The sequence below is a fragment of the Engystomops pustulosus genome, chromosome 8, assembly GCF_040894005.1.
Source record: "Engystomops pustulosus chromosome 8, aEngPut4.maternal, whole genome shotgun sequence".
Classification (NCBI taxonomy): domain Eukaryota; kingdom Metazoa; phylum Chordata; class Amphibia; order Anura; family Leptodactylidae; genus Engystomops; species Engystomops pustulosus.
Window position 1 is genome coordinate 3,962,958 of NC_092418.1, and position 16,774 is coordinate 3,979,731.

General features: G+C 49.0%; 1 protein-coding gene across 1 annotated transcript in view; it reads left to right on the forward strand.

Annotated features, from left to right (window-relative positions):
* The first annotated feature begins 1,900 nt into the window (after positions 1-1,900).
* LOC140076256 (uncharacterized) overlaps positions 1,901-16,774 on the forward strand; it is a 73,002-nt gene continuing 58,128 nt past the window's right edge. Inside the window, exon 1 of the mRNA XM_072122794.1 lies at positions 1,901-3,959. Within this exon, the coding sequence (XP_071978895.1) occupies positions 2,098-3,959 (1,862 nt within the window). The 5' untranslated portion in view covers positions 1,901-2,097. The remainder of the gene's footprint in view (positions 3,960-16,774) is intronic.

A 16,774-nucleotide genomic window follows, 5' to 3' on the forward strand; every position in this document is an offset into this window, starting at 1 on the left:
CTGGCAGACTATATACTACAGGGGGCTGGCTGGCTATATACTACAGGGGCTGGCAGGCTATATACTACAGGGGCTGGCTGGCTATATACTTCAGGGGCTGGGCAGGCTATATACTACAGGGGCTGGCTGGCTATATACTACAGGGACTGGCAGGCTATATACTACAGGGGCTGGCTGGCTATATACTACAGGGGCTGGGCAGGCTATATACTACAGGGGCTGCCTGGCTATATACTACAGGGGCTGGCAGGCTATATACTACAGGGGCTGCCTGGCTATATACTACGGGGGGCTGGCAGTCCATATACTACAGGGGCTGGCTATATACTACAAGGCCTGGCAGGCTATATACTACAGGGACTGGCAGGCTATATACTACAGGAGGCTGTGACCAATGCATTTCCCACCCTAGGCTTATACTTGAGTCAATAGGTTTTCCCAGTTTTGGTGGTAAAATTATGGGTCTCGGCTTATACTCGAGTATATTTGGTAGTCCCTGAAACCAGATGTGTGAACCAGGGAACTGCAACAGTTCTGAAACTGTGTGAACAGTTACCAACAAGCACTTCGGATCGTGAACAGCTTTGTTGATTTTTTATTTGAAGGCCTTAAATTTACTGTTTTTTACTTACCTTCACGAAAATTCAGGATCTCTTCAAATATCGAGGTAGAAGCTCAGCATTTAATGGGTTTTATTTGTTTTGTGCTTGGGTTGGAGCTTCCTCATCTTGCACTCCATTAGATATTACATATTGGTTAACAATTTGTACACAGGGACATGAAATTATTCAATGTGAACTAAGACATAGAAATAATGTATTGTGAGGATCAGCGCCGGGGTCATCCCACAGGAAACGGGACAATGGTGAGCAATCCCTGCACCAGGCCTGTCCACCTTGTGTATAGTGACATCTACAGTGTGTACAGTGATGTCCACATTATACAAGCCCTAAAAACCCCTGACCTTGGCTCCACTACATATAATGCGCATGCGCCAGGGCAGAAGCGGCTTCTAGTCACTGGACCCGCATTCCCCTTCCTCTTCTACAACTCAGGAGCCTGCGACTGGTAGTTATTCAGTTTTGCAATTCTATATGTATAAAGACCTGCAGGTGATAGAGGGGCCCCAATCCTACAACCAGGAACCCAATAAAGTCCATATATAGTACACAGCCAGCACTGACCCATCTACATGTGTTATCTATCAGAAGTGTTCTATGTTCTCCATAGATCAATAGAGAAAGTTCTCAGATTATGGACCTAGAGAAACCTAGAAAATATCTCAGTATATACGTAACTGGGAGGATAACTCATCAGTGAGCTCAGCTACATAAGCTGGAAACACCATGGGATCACCACGAACTCTATGTCATCTGGGATTAGATGCCCTCAAGCACCCAAGAAGATAATTAGTAATGGGGTCCCCACTGAAGTACACTGAGGGTATCCCGGCCTGTACCGGTCATGCAGGGGTTGGGGTCCACCTGTGGACAAGTCCAGGTCTGTACTCACAAACTTATCCATATACATAGACCCTATTGCATATAACTCTCCAGTAATCCATACACTGCCTATTTCCGACCCCCCAGTATAGTCTGATGTCACCTGATAGAGCTCCCATTACACGTAGTGGGTGACTGAGCTCATCTCTCCCCAGCAGGCGGGATGACATCATTATAGGCACGGCCGGGGTGAGCTGCAGAAGACTGGATTATCGGGGGAGCAGGAAGCTGATGACCTCTTATATATTGTACCAGATCAGCACCCACCAAGCCTCCAGGGCAGGAGCTGAATCCCCTGGATCCGGATACTTGGGGGGTTTATTATACTGAGTCAGGGATAGATGCAGCTTCTAGTAGATTATTACTTCTCTACTAATCTACTCGGTGATTATCACATCTCAGGTTTCTTCTTTGAACTTTGGACAGAAGTATTTATGTGTCTTTATATTCCTCATCACATTTCCTGCATTTTCTACATGGAAGAAGAAGGAGCTGGTAGCAAAACCTACACCAGAGATTTGTCCTGCCTCTGACAAGTCTATGAAGCTGATTACTGACCAATAGATTGAGCTACACTTAACTGAGGAGGGAGGACATGGGCAACTTCTGCTCCAAGATAATATTACAAGGAGTAACACCAAACGGGATGGCAGGAGCTCCGAATAAGCAAGGTACAGAAACAGGATCAAGCTCAAAACCACTGGAAAACAAGAACAATGATAATATAAGTGCACCCAGTGCTAATGCACCCCCGGCATCACAGGAACAGGTGCTCGTCAGTTCTGAACCTTCACAGGATTCAAGTACAGACAAGAAAAACCCAACAGCACAGAAACAAGTAACATCAAATGGACACAAACAAATCCCAACATTACCAACAACAGGAAAAACAACTGGAGACAACCGAAACCCAACATCACCAACAACAGGAACAGCAAGTGTAGGACACCAAAGCCCAACATCACAGACACAAGTCACAGCAACTGGAGTCAACCAAAGCCCAATATTAGCAACGACAGGAACAGCAACTGGAGACAACCAAAATCCAATATTAGCAACGACAGGAACAGCAACTGGAGACAACCAAAGTCCAATATTAGCAATGACAGGAACAGCAACTGAAGACAACCAAAGCCCAACATCACAGACCCAAGTCACAGCAACTGGAGACAACCAAAGCCCAATATTAGCAACGACAGGAACAGCAACTGGAGACAACCAAAGCCCAACATCACAGACCCAAGTAACAACAACTGGAGTCAACCAAAGCCCAATATTAGCAATGACAGGAACAGCAACTGGAGACAACAAAAGCCCAACATCACAGACCCAAGTAACAACAACTGGAGTCAACCAAAGCCCAATATTAGCAACGACAGGAACAGCAACTGGAGACAACCAAAGCCCAATATTAGCAACGACAGGAACAGCAACTGGAGACAACCAAAGCCCAATATTAGCAACGACAGGAACAGCAACTGGAGACAACCAAAGCCCAACATCACAGACACAAGTAACAACAACTGGAGTCAACCAAAGCCCAATATTAGCAACGACAGGAACAGCAACTGGAGACAACCAAAGCCCAATATTAGCAACAACAGAAACAGCGACTGGAAAAAAACAAAAACCAACATCACTAACAACAGGTACAACAAGTGGAGGCAACCAACGCCCAACATCACCAGCGACAGGAACAGCAACTGGAGTCAACCAAAGCCCAATATTAGCAACAACAGAAACAGCGACTGGAAAAAAACAAAAACCAACATCACTAACAACAGGTACAACAAGTGGAGGCAACCAACGCCCAACATCACCAGCAACAGGAACAGCAACTGGAGACAACCAAAGCCCAACATCACAGACACCATTCACAGCAACTGGAAACTACCAAACCCCAACATCACTAACAACAGGAACAGCAAGTGGAGGCAACCAACACCCAACATCACAGACACAAGTCACAGCAACTGGAGTCAACCAAAGCCCAATATTAGCAACGACAGGAACAGCAACTGGAGACGGCCAAAAACCAAAATCACCAACAAAAGGAACTGCAAGTGGAGGCAAGCAACTCCCAACATCACAGACACAAGTCACAGGAACTGGAGAAAACCAAGAACCAACATCACAGACACAAGTCACAGGAACTGGAGAAAACCAAGAACCAACATCACCAACAACAGGAACAGCAACTGGAGGCAACCAAAGCCCAATATTGGCAACATCAGGAACAGCAACTGGAAACAACCAAAACCCAACATCAACAACAGGAACAGCAAGTGGAGGCAACCAACGCCCAACATCACAGACACAAGTCACAGCAACTGGAGACAACCAAAGCCCAATATTAGTAACAACAGGAACAGCAACTGGAGACAACCAAAGCCCAATATTAGTAACAACAGGAACAGCAACTGGAGACAACCAAAATCCAACAAAAGATGGTACAAGGTAAGAGGAGAAGCATTTTTAGTCCCAAACTTTCACAGAAATCTGTACTGCAGGGAGGAGAGACTTAGCAATTCCATAAGATGACAACATGACTGGTGTATCACATAATATTACGCTATATTCATAAATAGCAGCTATTGGTGGCAGAGCATTGGTTCCCTCTCACACAGGATATACAGACAGGGGGCGGGGCTGTGACTACCTCTCAAACAGGATTGTACAGGCAGGGGGCGGGGCTGTGACTACCTCTCACACAGGAAATACAGGCAGGGGGTGGGGCTGTGACTACCTATCACACAGGATATACAGGCAGGGGGCGGGGCTGTGACTACCTTTAACACAGGATATACAGGCAGGGGGCGGGGCTGTGACTACCTCTCACACAGGATATACAGGCAGGGGGCGGGGCTGTGACTACCTCTCACACAGGATATACAGGCAGGGGGCGGGGCTGTGACTACCTCTCATACAGGATATACAGGCAGGGGGCGGGGCTGTGACTACCTCTCACACAGAATATACAGACAGGGGGTGGGGCTGTGACTATCTCACACACAGGATATACAGACAGGGGGCGGGGCTGTGACTACCTCTCACACAGGATATACAGACAGGGGGTGGGGCTGTGACTACCTCTCACACAGGATATACAGGCAGGGGGCGGGGCTGTGACTACCTCTCAAACAGGATGTACAGGCAGGGGGCGGGGCTGTGACTACCTCTCACACAGGATATACAGACAGGGGGCGGGGCTGTGACTACCTCTCACACAGGATATACAGGCAGGGGGCGGGGCTGTGACTACCTCACACACAAGATATACAGGCAGGGGGCGGGGCTGTGACTACCTCACACACAAGATATACAGGTTGGTTCTCTACATGCAGTAATAGATGAATAGTTGCAGTGTAAGATCTTGTGTCTCGTGGGTGGTGTCATTGAAGCTTATAAGGAAGTTATGCCAGGAATTCTGGATTGTGGAAGGTTATTCGCTCGTTATCTCAGGTTATTAGATTTACAGCTAATTGACGTTGAACATTTCCTTAAAGCCCTAAACACAAAGGTTGAGGTTTTATGTGACTGATCCTCCTGCGGATCAGAGGTTGAAGGTTCTATGTTCTCAGGGGATTATTAGGAAATGTCTTATTGTTCCACCACAGACCTTGGGTATCTATGTGGTGGGACCAGGACTACCCTAGGTCCACTATCATGAATCTAGTGATGGGTCTAGAGCAGTTTATTACCTTAATAAGTTCTATAAGAACAAACCTTGGAAATGCAGAATATACAAGGTCCAACGTCCACACACAACACAAAATCAACATGTTCTGTCCCCAGGAAGAATGCAGGAAGTGAAAAATCTGGATCCCAGGATCCTCTTAGAATAATCTACAAATCTCCAGAACCAATATGAACAAGATTAGCGCATTGTGTGGAACAAGTTCCTGGACCTGCTTATGATAAATCCGACCAATCATCCTACCAATAATGAAGACCCATATCAAAATGGAGATCTCACTGGGACATCTCCAGAAAGAAATATTTGCTCAAGATGCTTTAGACACCCATCTTTGGTTTTTGAAAAGGATTATGGGAAATACCACTCGCCCGGCCCTTACAGTAACTGCAAGATGTCAAAGTTGTTTATACGGTCCAGATCAGGGATTCTGGAGGTCGTCAGATCCTTCTACTCACACCTCTTGGGCAGGAAGGATCTAGATCGGGATGTGATGTCGGCTCTGTCCCTGAGCCAGGAGTAGACCCCTCTCTTGATGTTTTGACAGAGATGATCATGGAAGAGGAAGTCAGCCTGGAGATTGAAGGGCTTGCCCTCAAGAAATCGCCGGGTCCGGATGGCTTAACATCTGAGTTTTATCAGAACTTTAAGGCCACCTTGTATCCACCACTAGACATTATCTGACCCCTAGATTGTGCAGGACCACTGAGTATTTTAGAGTGTTTCAAAAAATGAGGTGTCTTATATTGTATCCAAATAATGAGTTTCCTAGACTGTATCGGGCCACTGGAATGTCCTAGACTGCACCCAACCACTAAGGTCTCCTACACTGTGCCAAACAACAAAGGTGTCCTTGACTGTATCCCACTTTGGAGGAGCCCTCTCATTCCAAAGAATATTGATCTTTGGAAAGGTATTCACTAGGAATACCACAGGGTTGACCATACACAACCCTCCTTGTCTCCTCGTGCGGTAAGTAACCTCCCTCTTGATTAGGTTCAGCCTATTCCCCCATAACAGCTGGAAGAACAGACTGTAGACCCGAGTCCAGAGAGGTTCCGGAAAGATGCACACACTGCCCAGATAAATCAGTAACGGGAGTAGGAAGGTTTCGATCAGGTTCACCCTTTCTCTGATGGTCAAAGACCAACCCTTCCACTGGGCCACCTTCTGAGCGGCGATCTTAAGCCTGCCGTCCCAGTTTTGCATGGGGGTTGCAATTGTGTCCTTGTGTTTGTTGTTTTTGACTTTATTGTAGGATTACTTTGCCTCCCTGCTGTCTGCTCACTTTCTTGGGGCTTGGGGCTCTGGAAAAGTGTCTGGAAGATCAAAGTCTAGATATCCTTTCCTCAGACAGAGACTCACAGTTATCACTAACAATTATCCAGGTTGATCTTGGGCCCAGAAGTCTCTGAGTAGCGGTCGACCTCCAACATCACCAACTGTTTCTCCCCTCGCAAGGACACAAAAAACTGACATTGGCATACGCTACCACCCTTAGAGTGGCTTCCGGAGCCGCCTGGTCCATCCCGACTACCACCAACCGGCCACCATCGAACCCTCCTAAGGAATGGGACAATCACAAACATGTATGGGAGTGCTCAAAGGACAACCCTGGCGAACACCAGACCCAACCTCAAAAGAGCGGCCAAACTAACCGTTCATCCCAGGAGGCCATACCTCAGAAGGACAGACCAGAGGTACTTGTGGTTATCCTGATAAACTGCTTTTGCCTGATCCAAGGACAGCAAGTACCCCTTCCAGTTACCAGCCCTGCCCTGCTCCACTGCCTCCCGAACACAAAGCACAGTAATAAATGTACTGCGGCCTGGAACAGAGCAGTGCTGGGTCCCCGAAAGTAGCCAGGGTGCAAACTGCACCAGCCGATTAAACAGCACCTTTGCCAAAACCTTTCTGTCCATATGGAGAAGCGCTATGGGCCGCCAGTTCTCAACACGAGATCGGTCCTTACCCTTTGACAGGATGATCAGGGCAGACCTCCTCATTGACTTTGGCAGAGCGTCCGTGGAAAGACACTCATTGAATACCTCAGTCAAGAGGGGAACCAAGGCGTCTTTAAAGGTCTTATAAAACTCAGATGTTAAGCTATCCGGACCTGGCAATTTCTTGAGGGTGAGCCCTTCAATCGCCCGGCTGACTTCCTCTTCCCTAATCATCTCTGTCAGAACATCAAGTGAGGGGAAAGTTTCATCCAGGAAAGCCGACATCACATCCCAATCTAGATCCTTCCTGCCCAAGAGGTGTGAGTAGAAGGATCTGAAGACCTCCAGAATCAGTGATCTGAACCTTAACAGGGATTCTAAACTGTTCCTGTACAATCCCTTGGCAACTTTATGAACAACTTTGACATCTTGCAGTTACTGTAAGGGTTGGCGAGCAGTATTTTCCATAATCCTTTTCAAAAACCATAGATGTGTGTCTAAAACATCTTAAGCAAATATTTCACTCTGGAGATGTCCTCACGACTACCTCCAGTCGAGACGAGATGCTCGAGTTTCCTCCTCAGGCCTGGATACAGGCGGTACCTGTCCAGGCTCCTGAGGCTCGGAAGAATCTCGCTACCCATTGAGTTAGACGGCTTTCATTTTACCCTTCTTACCCTCAGGAAATGACCACCCTATTTTTAGACATATTGCCCCCCAGCCCCTTCTTCTGAAGGAAAAAGTCCAACCAGGGCCATGACACTATTTGAAGGTACAACCAGTGGTGGGATGGTTGCACCTTCATTGGATACCGTAGCAGGGAGATTTCTTCTTTTTATTCCTTTTCTTCTTTTATGTGCCACGCTTACGCTTTTCATCTAGTCACACCCTATTATCCTCATCCATTGTGTCATAATGGGAGGAATCTGAGGATATGGCCTGCTCTCTTTCCTCTTGACACATTTCTTATCCAACCACTAAGGTGTCCTAGAATGTAACCAGCCACTGAGGTGTCCTAGACTGTATCCAACCACTGAGGTGTCCTAGAATGTATCCAGCCACTGAGGTGTCCTAGACTGTATCCAACCACTAAGGTGTCCTAGACTGTATCCAACCACTAAGGCATCCTAAAATATATATAGCCACTGAGGTGTCCTAGACTGTATCCACCACTGAGGTGTCCTAGACTGTATCCACCACTGAGGTGTCCTAGACTATATCTACCACTGAGGTGTCCTAGACTGTATCCACCACTGAGGTGTCCTAGACTGTATCCCACCACTGAGGTGTCCTATACTGTATCCACCACTAAGGTGTCCTAGACTGTATCCCACCACTGAGGTGTCCTAGACTGTATCCAACCACTGAGGTGTCCTAGACTATATCTACCACTGAGGTGTCCTAGACTGTATCCACCACTGAGGTGTACTAGACTGTATCCCACCACTGAGGTGTCCTAGATAGAGATGAGCGAACATGCTCGTCCGAGCTTGATGCTCGGTCGAGCATTAGGGTACTCGAAACTGCTCGTTGCTCGGACGAATACTTTGCCCGCTCGAGAAAATGGCAGCTCCCGCCGTTTTGCTTTTTGGCGGCCAGAAACAGAGCCAATCACAAGCCAGGAGACTCTGCACTCCACCCAGCATGACGTGGTACCCTTACACGTCGATAGCAGTGGTTGGCTGGCCAGATCAGGTGACCCTGGGATAGACTAGCCGCTGGCCGCGCTGCTCGGATCATTCTGTCTCTGGATGCCGCTAGGGAGAGAGCTGCTGCTGGTCAGGGAAAGCGTTAGGGTGTTCTATTAGCTTACTGTTAGGCAGGAGTGATTCTCAAAGAACCCAACAGCCCTTCTTAGGGCTACAATAACGTTCTACTTTTTTTATTTTAATTTGCATCTTTTACCATTTTGTGAGGAATTAGCAGGGGGACTTGCTACCGTTGTGTTTAGCTCTTAGTGGCACACATATCCATAGCAAAGACCGAAGTGGGAAAATTCAGTAGGGGTTGGATTTCTATTAGGCAATAACTCAGTGTCATCTCATCTGGCATAGTAGTGTGCTTCCTTTGATACTTGGCTAGAAAATAGCCATAGGAGAATACAAATAGCTTCTTGAAGCCTACAGTAGCGTTCTATATATTTGATTTCTGGTTGATCTGCTGGTGGCTTTAGTTTCTGCAGTGCATGTACTTGCCAATTCTGAGCAATTTGTAGTGAGACTTGCGACCGCTGTGTTCTGCGCTTAGTGGCGCACATATCCATAGCAAAGACCGAAGTGGGAAAATTTAGTAGGGGTTGGATTTCTATTAGGCAATAACTCAGTGTCATCTCATCTGGCATAGTAGTGTGCTTCCTTTGATACTTGGCTAGAAAATAGCCATAGCAATAGGATAGGATTGTTTGGTTCTAAAAACTCAAAAAAAAAACAAAAAACACAAAAAAAAACAAAAAACACAAAAAAACACAAAAAAAAAAAAAAAAAAAGTAAAAAAAAAAAAAAAAGTTATAACTCTCATTTTAAAAATGTTTAACCCCAGGGCTAGGGGTAGAGGACGAGGGCGGGGACGTGGGCGTCCAACTACTGCAGGGGTCAGAGGCCGTGGTCCTGGGCGGGGTGAGACACCACCTGCTGATGAGGGAGCAGGGGAACGCCGCAGAGCTACACTCCCTAGGTTCATGTCTGAAGTTACTGGGACTCGTGGTAGAGCACTGTTGAGGCCAGAACAGTGCGAACAGGTGATGTCGTGGATTGCTGACAATGCTTCGAGCAATTTGTCCACCACCAGTCAGTCTTCCACGCAGTCCACCCATGTCACCGAAATCCCCACTCCTCCAGCTCCTGCACCTCAGCCTCCTCCCCCCCAGTCTGCCCCCTCCCAGGAAAATTTGCCATTTGAACCGGCATACTCTGAGGAACTGTTTTCTGGACCCTTCCCACAGTCACAAACCACTTGTCCGGTTGCTGCTGAGCAATTTTCCGATGCCCAGGTTTTCCACCAGTCACAGTCTGTGGGTGATGATGACCTTCTTGACGTAGTGGAAGTGTGTAAAGAGGTGTCCGACGATGAGGAGACACGGTTGTCAGACAGTGGGGAAGTTGTTGTCAGGGCAGGAAGTCCGAGGGGGGAGCAGACTGAGGGATCGGAGGATGATGAGGTGACAGACCCAAGCTGGGTTGAGAGGCCGGGTGAACACAGTGCTTCTGAGACGGAGGAGAGTCCTCGACCTGAACAGGTTGGAAGAGGCAGTGGTGGGGCCAGACGGAGAGGCAGGGCCAGAGCTGGTGCATCAGCGCCACTGTCAACTAGTGAAGCTCCCGTGGTGAGGGCTCTTGCGGCGAGGGCTAGATCTTCAGAAGTGTGGAGGTTCTTTAAGGAAACACCGGATGACCGACGGACTGTGGTGTGCAACATTTGCCAAACCAGGCTCAGCAGGGGTTCCACCACTACTAGCTTAACTACCACCAGTATGCGCAGGCATATGAATGCTAAGCACCCCACTCAGTGGCAACAAGCCCGTTCACCTCCGGCCGTGCACACCACTGCTCCTTCCCCTGTGTCAGCTGCTAGTCAGCCCCCTGCCCAGGACCCTGCCACAAAAACCCCATCGTCGCCTCCACGATCCTCCACAGCATCCACCAGCGTTCAGCTCTCCATACCCCAGACGCTGGAGCGGAAACGCAAATATAGTGCAACCCACCCGCACGCCCAAGCCCTTAATGTGCACATCTCCAGATTGCTTAGCCTGGAGATGCTGCCCTATAGGCTAGTAGAGACCGAGGCCTTTCGCAACCTCATGGCGGCGGCCGCCCCTCGGTATTCGGTCCCCAGCCGCCACTACTTTTCCCGATGTGCCGTCCCAGCCCTGCACCAGCACGTGTCAGACAACATCATCCGTGCCCTGACCAACGCCGTTTCTGACAAGGTCCACCTGACCACGGACACGTGGACGAGTGCTGCCGGGCAGGGCCACTATATATCGCTGACGGCACATTGGGTTAACTTGGTGGAGGCTGGGACCGAGACTGACCCTGGGGCTGCTCATATACTGCCGACGCCGAGGATTGCGGGGCCTACCTCGGTCCAGGTGTTTCAGGCCTACTATGCCTCCTCCTCCTCCCACCCCTCCTCCATCTCCTCCTCCGAACTACCATCCGTGGGCACGGCGCCATCAGTCGGTAGCTCTAGGCACAGCAGCAGTGCCGTCGCTAAGCGACAGCAGGCGGTGCTCAAACTGCTGAGCCTAGGCGACAAAAGGCACACCGCCCAAGAGCTATTACAGGGCATCACGGCGCAGACTGATCTGTGGCTGGCACCGCTGAACCTCAAGCCGGGAATGGTTGTGTGTGACAACGGCCGTAACCTGGTGGCGGCTCTGCAACTCGGCAGACTGACACATGTGCCATGCCTGGCCCATGTGTTAAATCTGATAGTGCAGCGTTTCCTCAAGACATACCCCAATCTGTCTGATTTGCTCACGAAGGTGCGCCGCATCTGTGCGCATTTCAGGAAGTCCAGCCCAGATGCTGCCACTCTCAGGGCAGCGCAGCGCCGCCTCCAACTGCCCGCTCACCGACTGTTGTGCGACGTGCCCACGAGGTGGAATTCAACACTGACCATGTTATCCAGAGTTTACCAGCAGCGCAGAGCGATTGTAGACTGCCAGATGTCAACTTCCACCAGAACTGGTAGTCAGGTCAGTCAGCTTCCTCAAGTCTACAATGAGGAGTGGACGTGGATGTCTGATATCTGTCAGGTGCTGAGTAACTTTGAGGAGTCAACACAGATGGTCAGTGGCGATGCCGCCATCATCAGCCTCACCATCCCGCTGCTTGGCCTGTTGAAAAACTCTCTGGTCAGCATGAAGTCGGAAGCTTTGCGCTCGTCACAAGAGACGGGGGAAGAATATTCCCTTGTTGATAGCCAAAGCACCCTGAGGTCTGTTTCTCAGCGCATATCGGAGGAGGTGGAGGTGGAGGAGGATGAGGAGGAAGAGGAGGAGAATGTTGGCGAGACACAAGAGGGGACCATTGTTGAGTCCTTCACTGTTCAGCGTGTATGGGCAGAAGAAGAGGAGTTGGAGGAGTTGGAGGAGGAGGAAATGGACAGTCAGGCCAGTGAGGGGAGTGAATTCTTACGCGTTGGTACTCTGGCGCATATGGCAGATTTCATGCTAGGCTGCCTATCCCGTGACCCTCGCGTTCAAAGAATTTATTCCAGCACCGATTACTGGGTGTTCACTCTCCTGGACCCACGGTACAAGCAAAATCTTGCCACTCTCATCCCTGCAGAGGAAAGGAGTGTGAGAATGCATGAATACCAGCAGGCCCTGGTGCACAAGCTGAAACAGTATTTCCCTTCTGACAGCGCTAGCGGCAGAGTGCGTAGTTCTGCGGGACAAGTAGCGAGGGAGAGTAGGCGAGCAGGCAGCTTGTCCAGCACTGGCAAGGGTACGCTTTACAAGGCTTTTGCCAGCTTTATGTCACCCCAGCAAGACACTGTCACCTGTCCCCAGTCTCGGCAGAGTAGGGCTGATCTTTACAGAAAGATGGTGAGGGAGTACGTAGCTGACCATACCATCGTCCTAAATGATCACACAGCTCCCTACAACTACTGGGTTTCAAAGCTGGACATGTGGCACGAACTGGCGCTGTACGCCTTGGAGGTTCTTGCCTGCCCTGCCGCTAGCGTCTTGTCCGAGCGGGTTTTCAGTGCAGCTGGTGGCATCATCACCGATAAGCGTACACGCCTGTCGACTGACAGCGCTGACAGGCTGACGCTTATTAAAATGAATAAAGGCTGGATTTCTCAGAATTTCCAATCTCCACCAGGTGAAGGAAGCTCAACCTGAATAATTGATCCACTCCTCCTCCTCCTCCTCATTTTCCTCCTTCTCCTCCTCTTTGTACAGTAAAGCAGAGGAAAATGGCTATTTTTTGACAGGGCCCACTGGCTCTTGCTATACTTCATGCATTTAATTTTTCTGGAGGGCCACCTACCCGGTCCTCTGTTTGAAACAATTTTTGTGAGTGCCACATACAGGCACTCAATCTATTCCATTTTTCTGGAGGGCCACCTACCCGGTCCTCTGGTTTGAACAATTTTTGGGACTGCCACATACAGGCACTCAATCTATTCCATTTTACTGGAGGGCCACCTACCTGCTCCTCTGGTTTGAACAATTTTTGGGACTGCCACATACAGGCACTCAATCTATTCCATTTTACTGGAGGGCCACCTACCTGCTCCTCTGGTTTGAACAATTTTTGGGACTGCCACATACAGGCACTCAATCTATTCCATTTTACTGGAGGGCCACCTACCTGCTCCTCTGGTTTGAACAATTTTTGGGACTGCCACATACAGGCACTCAATCTATTCCATTTTACTGGAGGGCCACCTACCTGCTCCTCTGGTTTGAAGAATTTTTGGGACTGCCACATACAGGCACTCAATCTATTCCATTTTACTGGAGGGCCACCTACCTGCTCCTCTGGTTTGAAGAATTTTTGGGACTGCCACATACAGGCACTCAATCTATTCCATTTTACTGGAGGGCCACCTACCTGCTCCTCTGGTTTGAAAAATGTTTGGGACTGCCACATACAGGCACTATCCAAATTAAATTGTCTCCATAGCAGCCTCCACACGTTGTCTCCATTGCTACCTCCAAAAGTCGTCCATATAGCTGCCTCCATACATCGTCCCTTTATCAAACGAGGTGTGTCAGGCAGAAATTTGGGTTGTTTTCATGGATTCCACATCAAAGTTGTTAACTTTGTCGCCACCCTGCTGTGTTATCCACAAAATATACTGGCAAACTTTTACCATTTAGGGATATTATTTCAGCGCTTCTTGCGCATCTGTTTACATTCCCCTCACCCGGCATATCCTAAACTTATAAGAACGCTACTACACTTGATCTTATACAAAAGGTTCTTAGAAGTGCTGTTTGGGGAGTAGCCTAGAGACAGGGGCTTGGATTGGCGAAAGCTCGCCTGGCAGCGGAACGCCAGCTCCATGCGCATCATGCGCTTCTTGCGCATCTGTTTACATTCCCCTAACCCGCCATATCCCAAACTTATAAGAACGCTACTACACTTAACTTGGTGCAGGCTGGGACCGAGTCTGACCCTGGGGCTGGTCATATACTGCCGACGCAGAGAATTGCGGGGCCTACCTCGGTCCAGGTCTCAAAGGCCTACTATACCTCCTCCCACCCCTCCTCCACCTCCTCCTCCTCCGAATTACCATCCGTGGGCATGGCGCCATCAGTCGGTAGCTCTAGGCACAGCAGCAGTGCCGTCGCTAAGCGACAGCAGGCGGTGCTGAAACTGCTGAGCCTAGGCGATAAAAGGCACACCGCCCAAGAGCTATTACAGGGCATTCCACATCAAAGTTGTTAACTTTGTCGCCACCCTGCTGTGTAATCCACAAAATATACTTGCAAACTTTTACCATTTAGGGATATTATTTCAGCGCTTCTTGCGCATCTGTTTACATTCCCCTCACCCGGCATATCCTAAACTTATAAGAACGCTACTACACTTGATCTTATACAAAAGTGCTGTTTGGGGAGTAGCCTAGAGACAGGGGCTTGGATTGGCGAAAGCTCGTCTGGCAGCGGAGCTCCAGCTCCATGCCAAGATCCAACTAACATAGTTTTAACTGCAGCACCTTTAATCTACTACTAGTTCACTGCCTCCATACATGGTCCCCTTATCAAACGAGCTGTGTCAGGCAGAATTTTGGGTTGTTTTCATGGCTTCCATGTTAACTTTGTCGCCACCCTGCTGTGTAATCCACAAAATATACTGGCAAACTTTTATCATGTACCGATATTATTTGAGCACTTCTTGCTCACCTCCTTTGGTTCCTCTCTGCCACCCATTGGTTTGAAGCCTGAGTCCATTTAGGGTATGTCGCCATGACACTCTCTAGCCTGCTGCCGCTGCCTCTGCATGCCGTCCCCTATAGTGTTAGGGTCAATTATTGCATGTTTTAGATACTATCTAGCTTCATTCTGTCACTCTGTCATGGCCATGCTGTTGCCCATAATTTTGGCATAATGGTGCGTTTAAGCAGCCTCAGAGGCATCCATGCATGCTGCCCCTGCTGTTTCCTGTCCATTTCCGTGGTGTTTCCATCCTTTTCTGAGGTTCCCAGGTGTTTGGCCAAGCTTCCCTGTGCAGAGCCTTGGTCCCCTTGAAAAATGCTCGAGTCTCCCATTGACTTCAATGGGGTTCGTTATTCGAGACGAGCACTCGAGCATCGGGAAAAGTTCGTCTCGAATAACGAGTACCCGAGCATTTTAGTGTTCGCTCATCTCTAGTCCTAGACTATATCCAACTACTAAGGTGTCCTAGACTGTATCCAACCACTAAGGTGTCCTACACTATATCCAACTACTAAGGTGTCCTAGACTGTATCCAACCACTAATGTGTCCTACACTGTAACCACCACTGAGGTGTCCCAGACTGTATCCAACCACTAAGGTGTCCTAGACTGTATCCAGCCACTAAGGTGTCCTAGACTGTATCCAACCACTAAGGTGTCCTAGACTGTATCCAACCACTAAGGTGTCCTAGACTGTATCCCACCACTAAGGTGTCCTAGACTGTATTCCACCACTGAGGTGTCCTAGACTGTATTCCACCACTGAGGTGTCCTAGACTGTATCCCACCACTGAGGTGTCCTAGACTGTATCCCACCACTGAGGTGTCCTAGACTGTATCCACCACTGAGGTGTCCTAGACTATATCCACCACTGAGGTGTCCTAGACTGTATCCCACCACTGAGGTGTCCTAGACTGTATCCACCACTGAGGTGTCCTAGACTGTATCCACCACTGAGGTGTCCTAGACTGTATCCACCACTGAGGTGTCCTAGACTGTATCCAACCACTGAGGTGTCCTAGACTGTATCCACCACTGAGGTGTCCTAGACTGTATCCCACCACTGAGGTGTCCTAGACTGTATCCCACCACTGAGATGTCCTAGACTGTATCCACCACTGAGGTGTCCTAGACTATATCCACCACTGATGTGTCCTAGACTGTATCCCACCACTGAGGTATCCTAGACTTCATCCCGCCACTGAGGTGTCCTAGACTGTATCCACCACTGAGGTATCCTAGACTGTATCCCACCACTGAGATGTCCTAGACTGTATCCACCACTGAGGTGTCCTAGACTGTATCCCACCACTGAGGTGTCCTAGACTGTATCCACCACTGAGGTGTCCTATACTGTATCCCACCACTGAGATGTCCTAGACTGTATCCCACCACTGAGGTGTCCTAGACTGTATCCACCGCTGAGGTGTCCTAGACTGTATCCACCACTGATGTGTCCTAGACTGTATCCACCACTGAGGTGTCCTAGACTGTATCCACCACTGAGGTGTCCTAGACTGTATCCACCACTGAGGTGTCCTAGACTGTATCCAACCACTGAGGTGTCCTAGACTGTATCCACCACTGAGATGTCCTAGACTGTATCCCACCACTGAGGTGTCCTAGACTGTATCCACCACTGAGGTGTCCTAGACTGTATCCACCACTGAGGTGTCCTAGACTGTATCCCACCACTGAGGTGTCCTAGACTGTATCCCACCACTGAGGTGTCCTAGA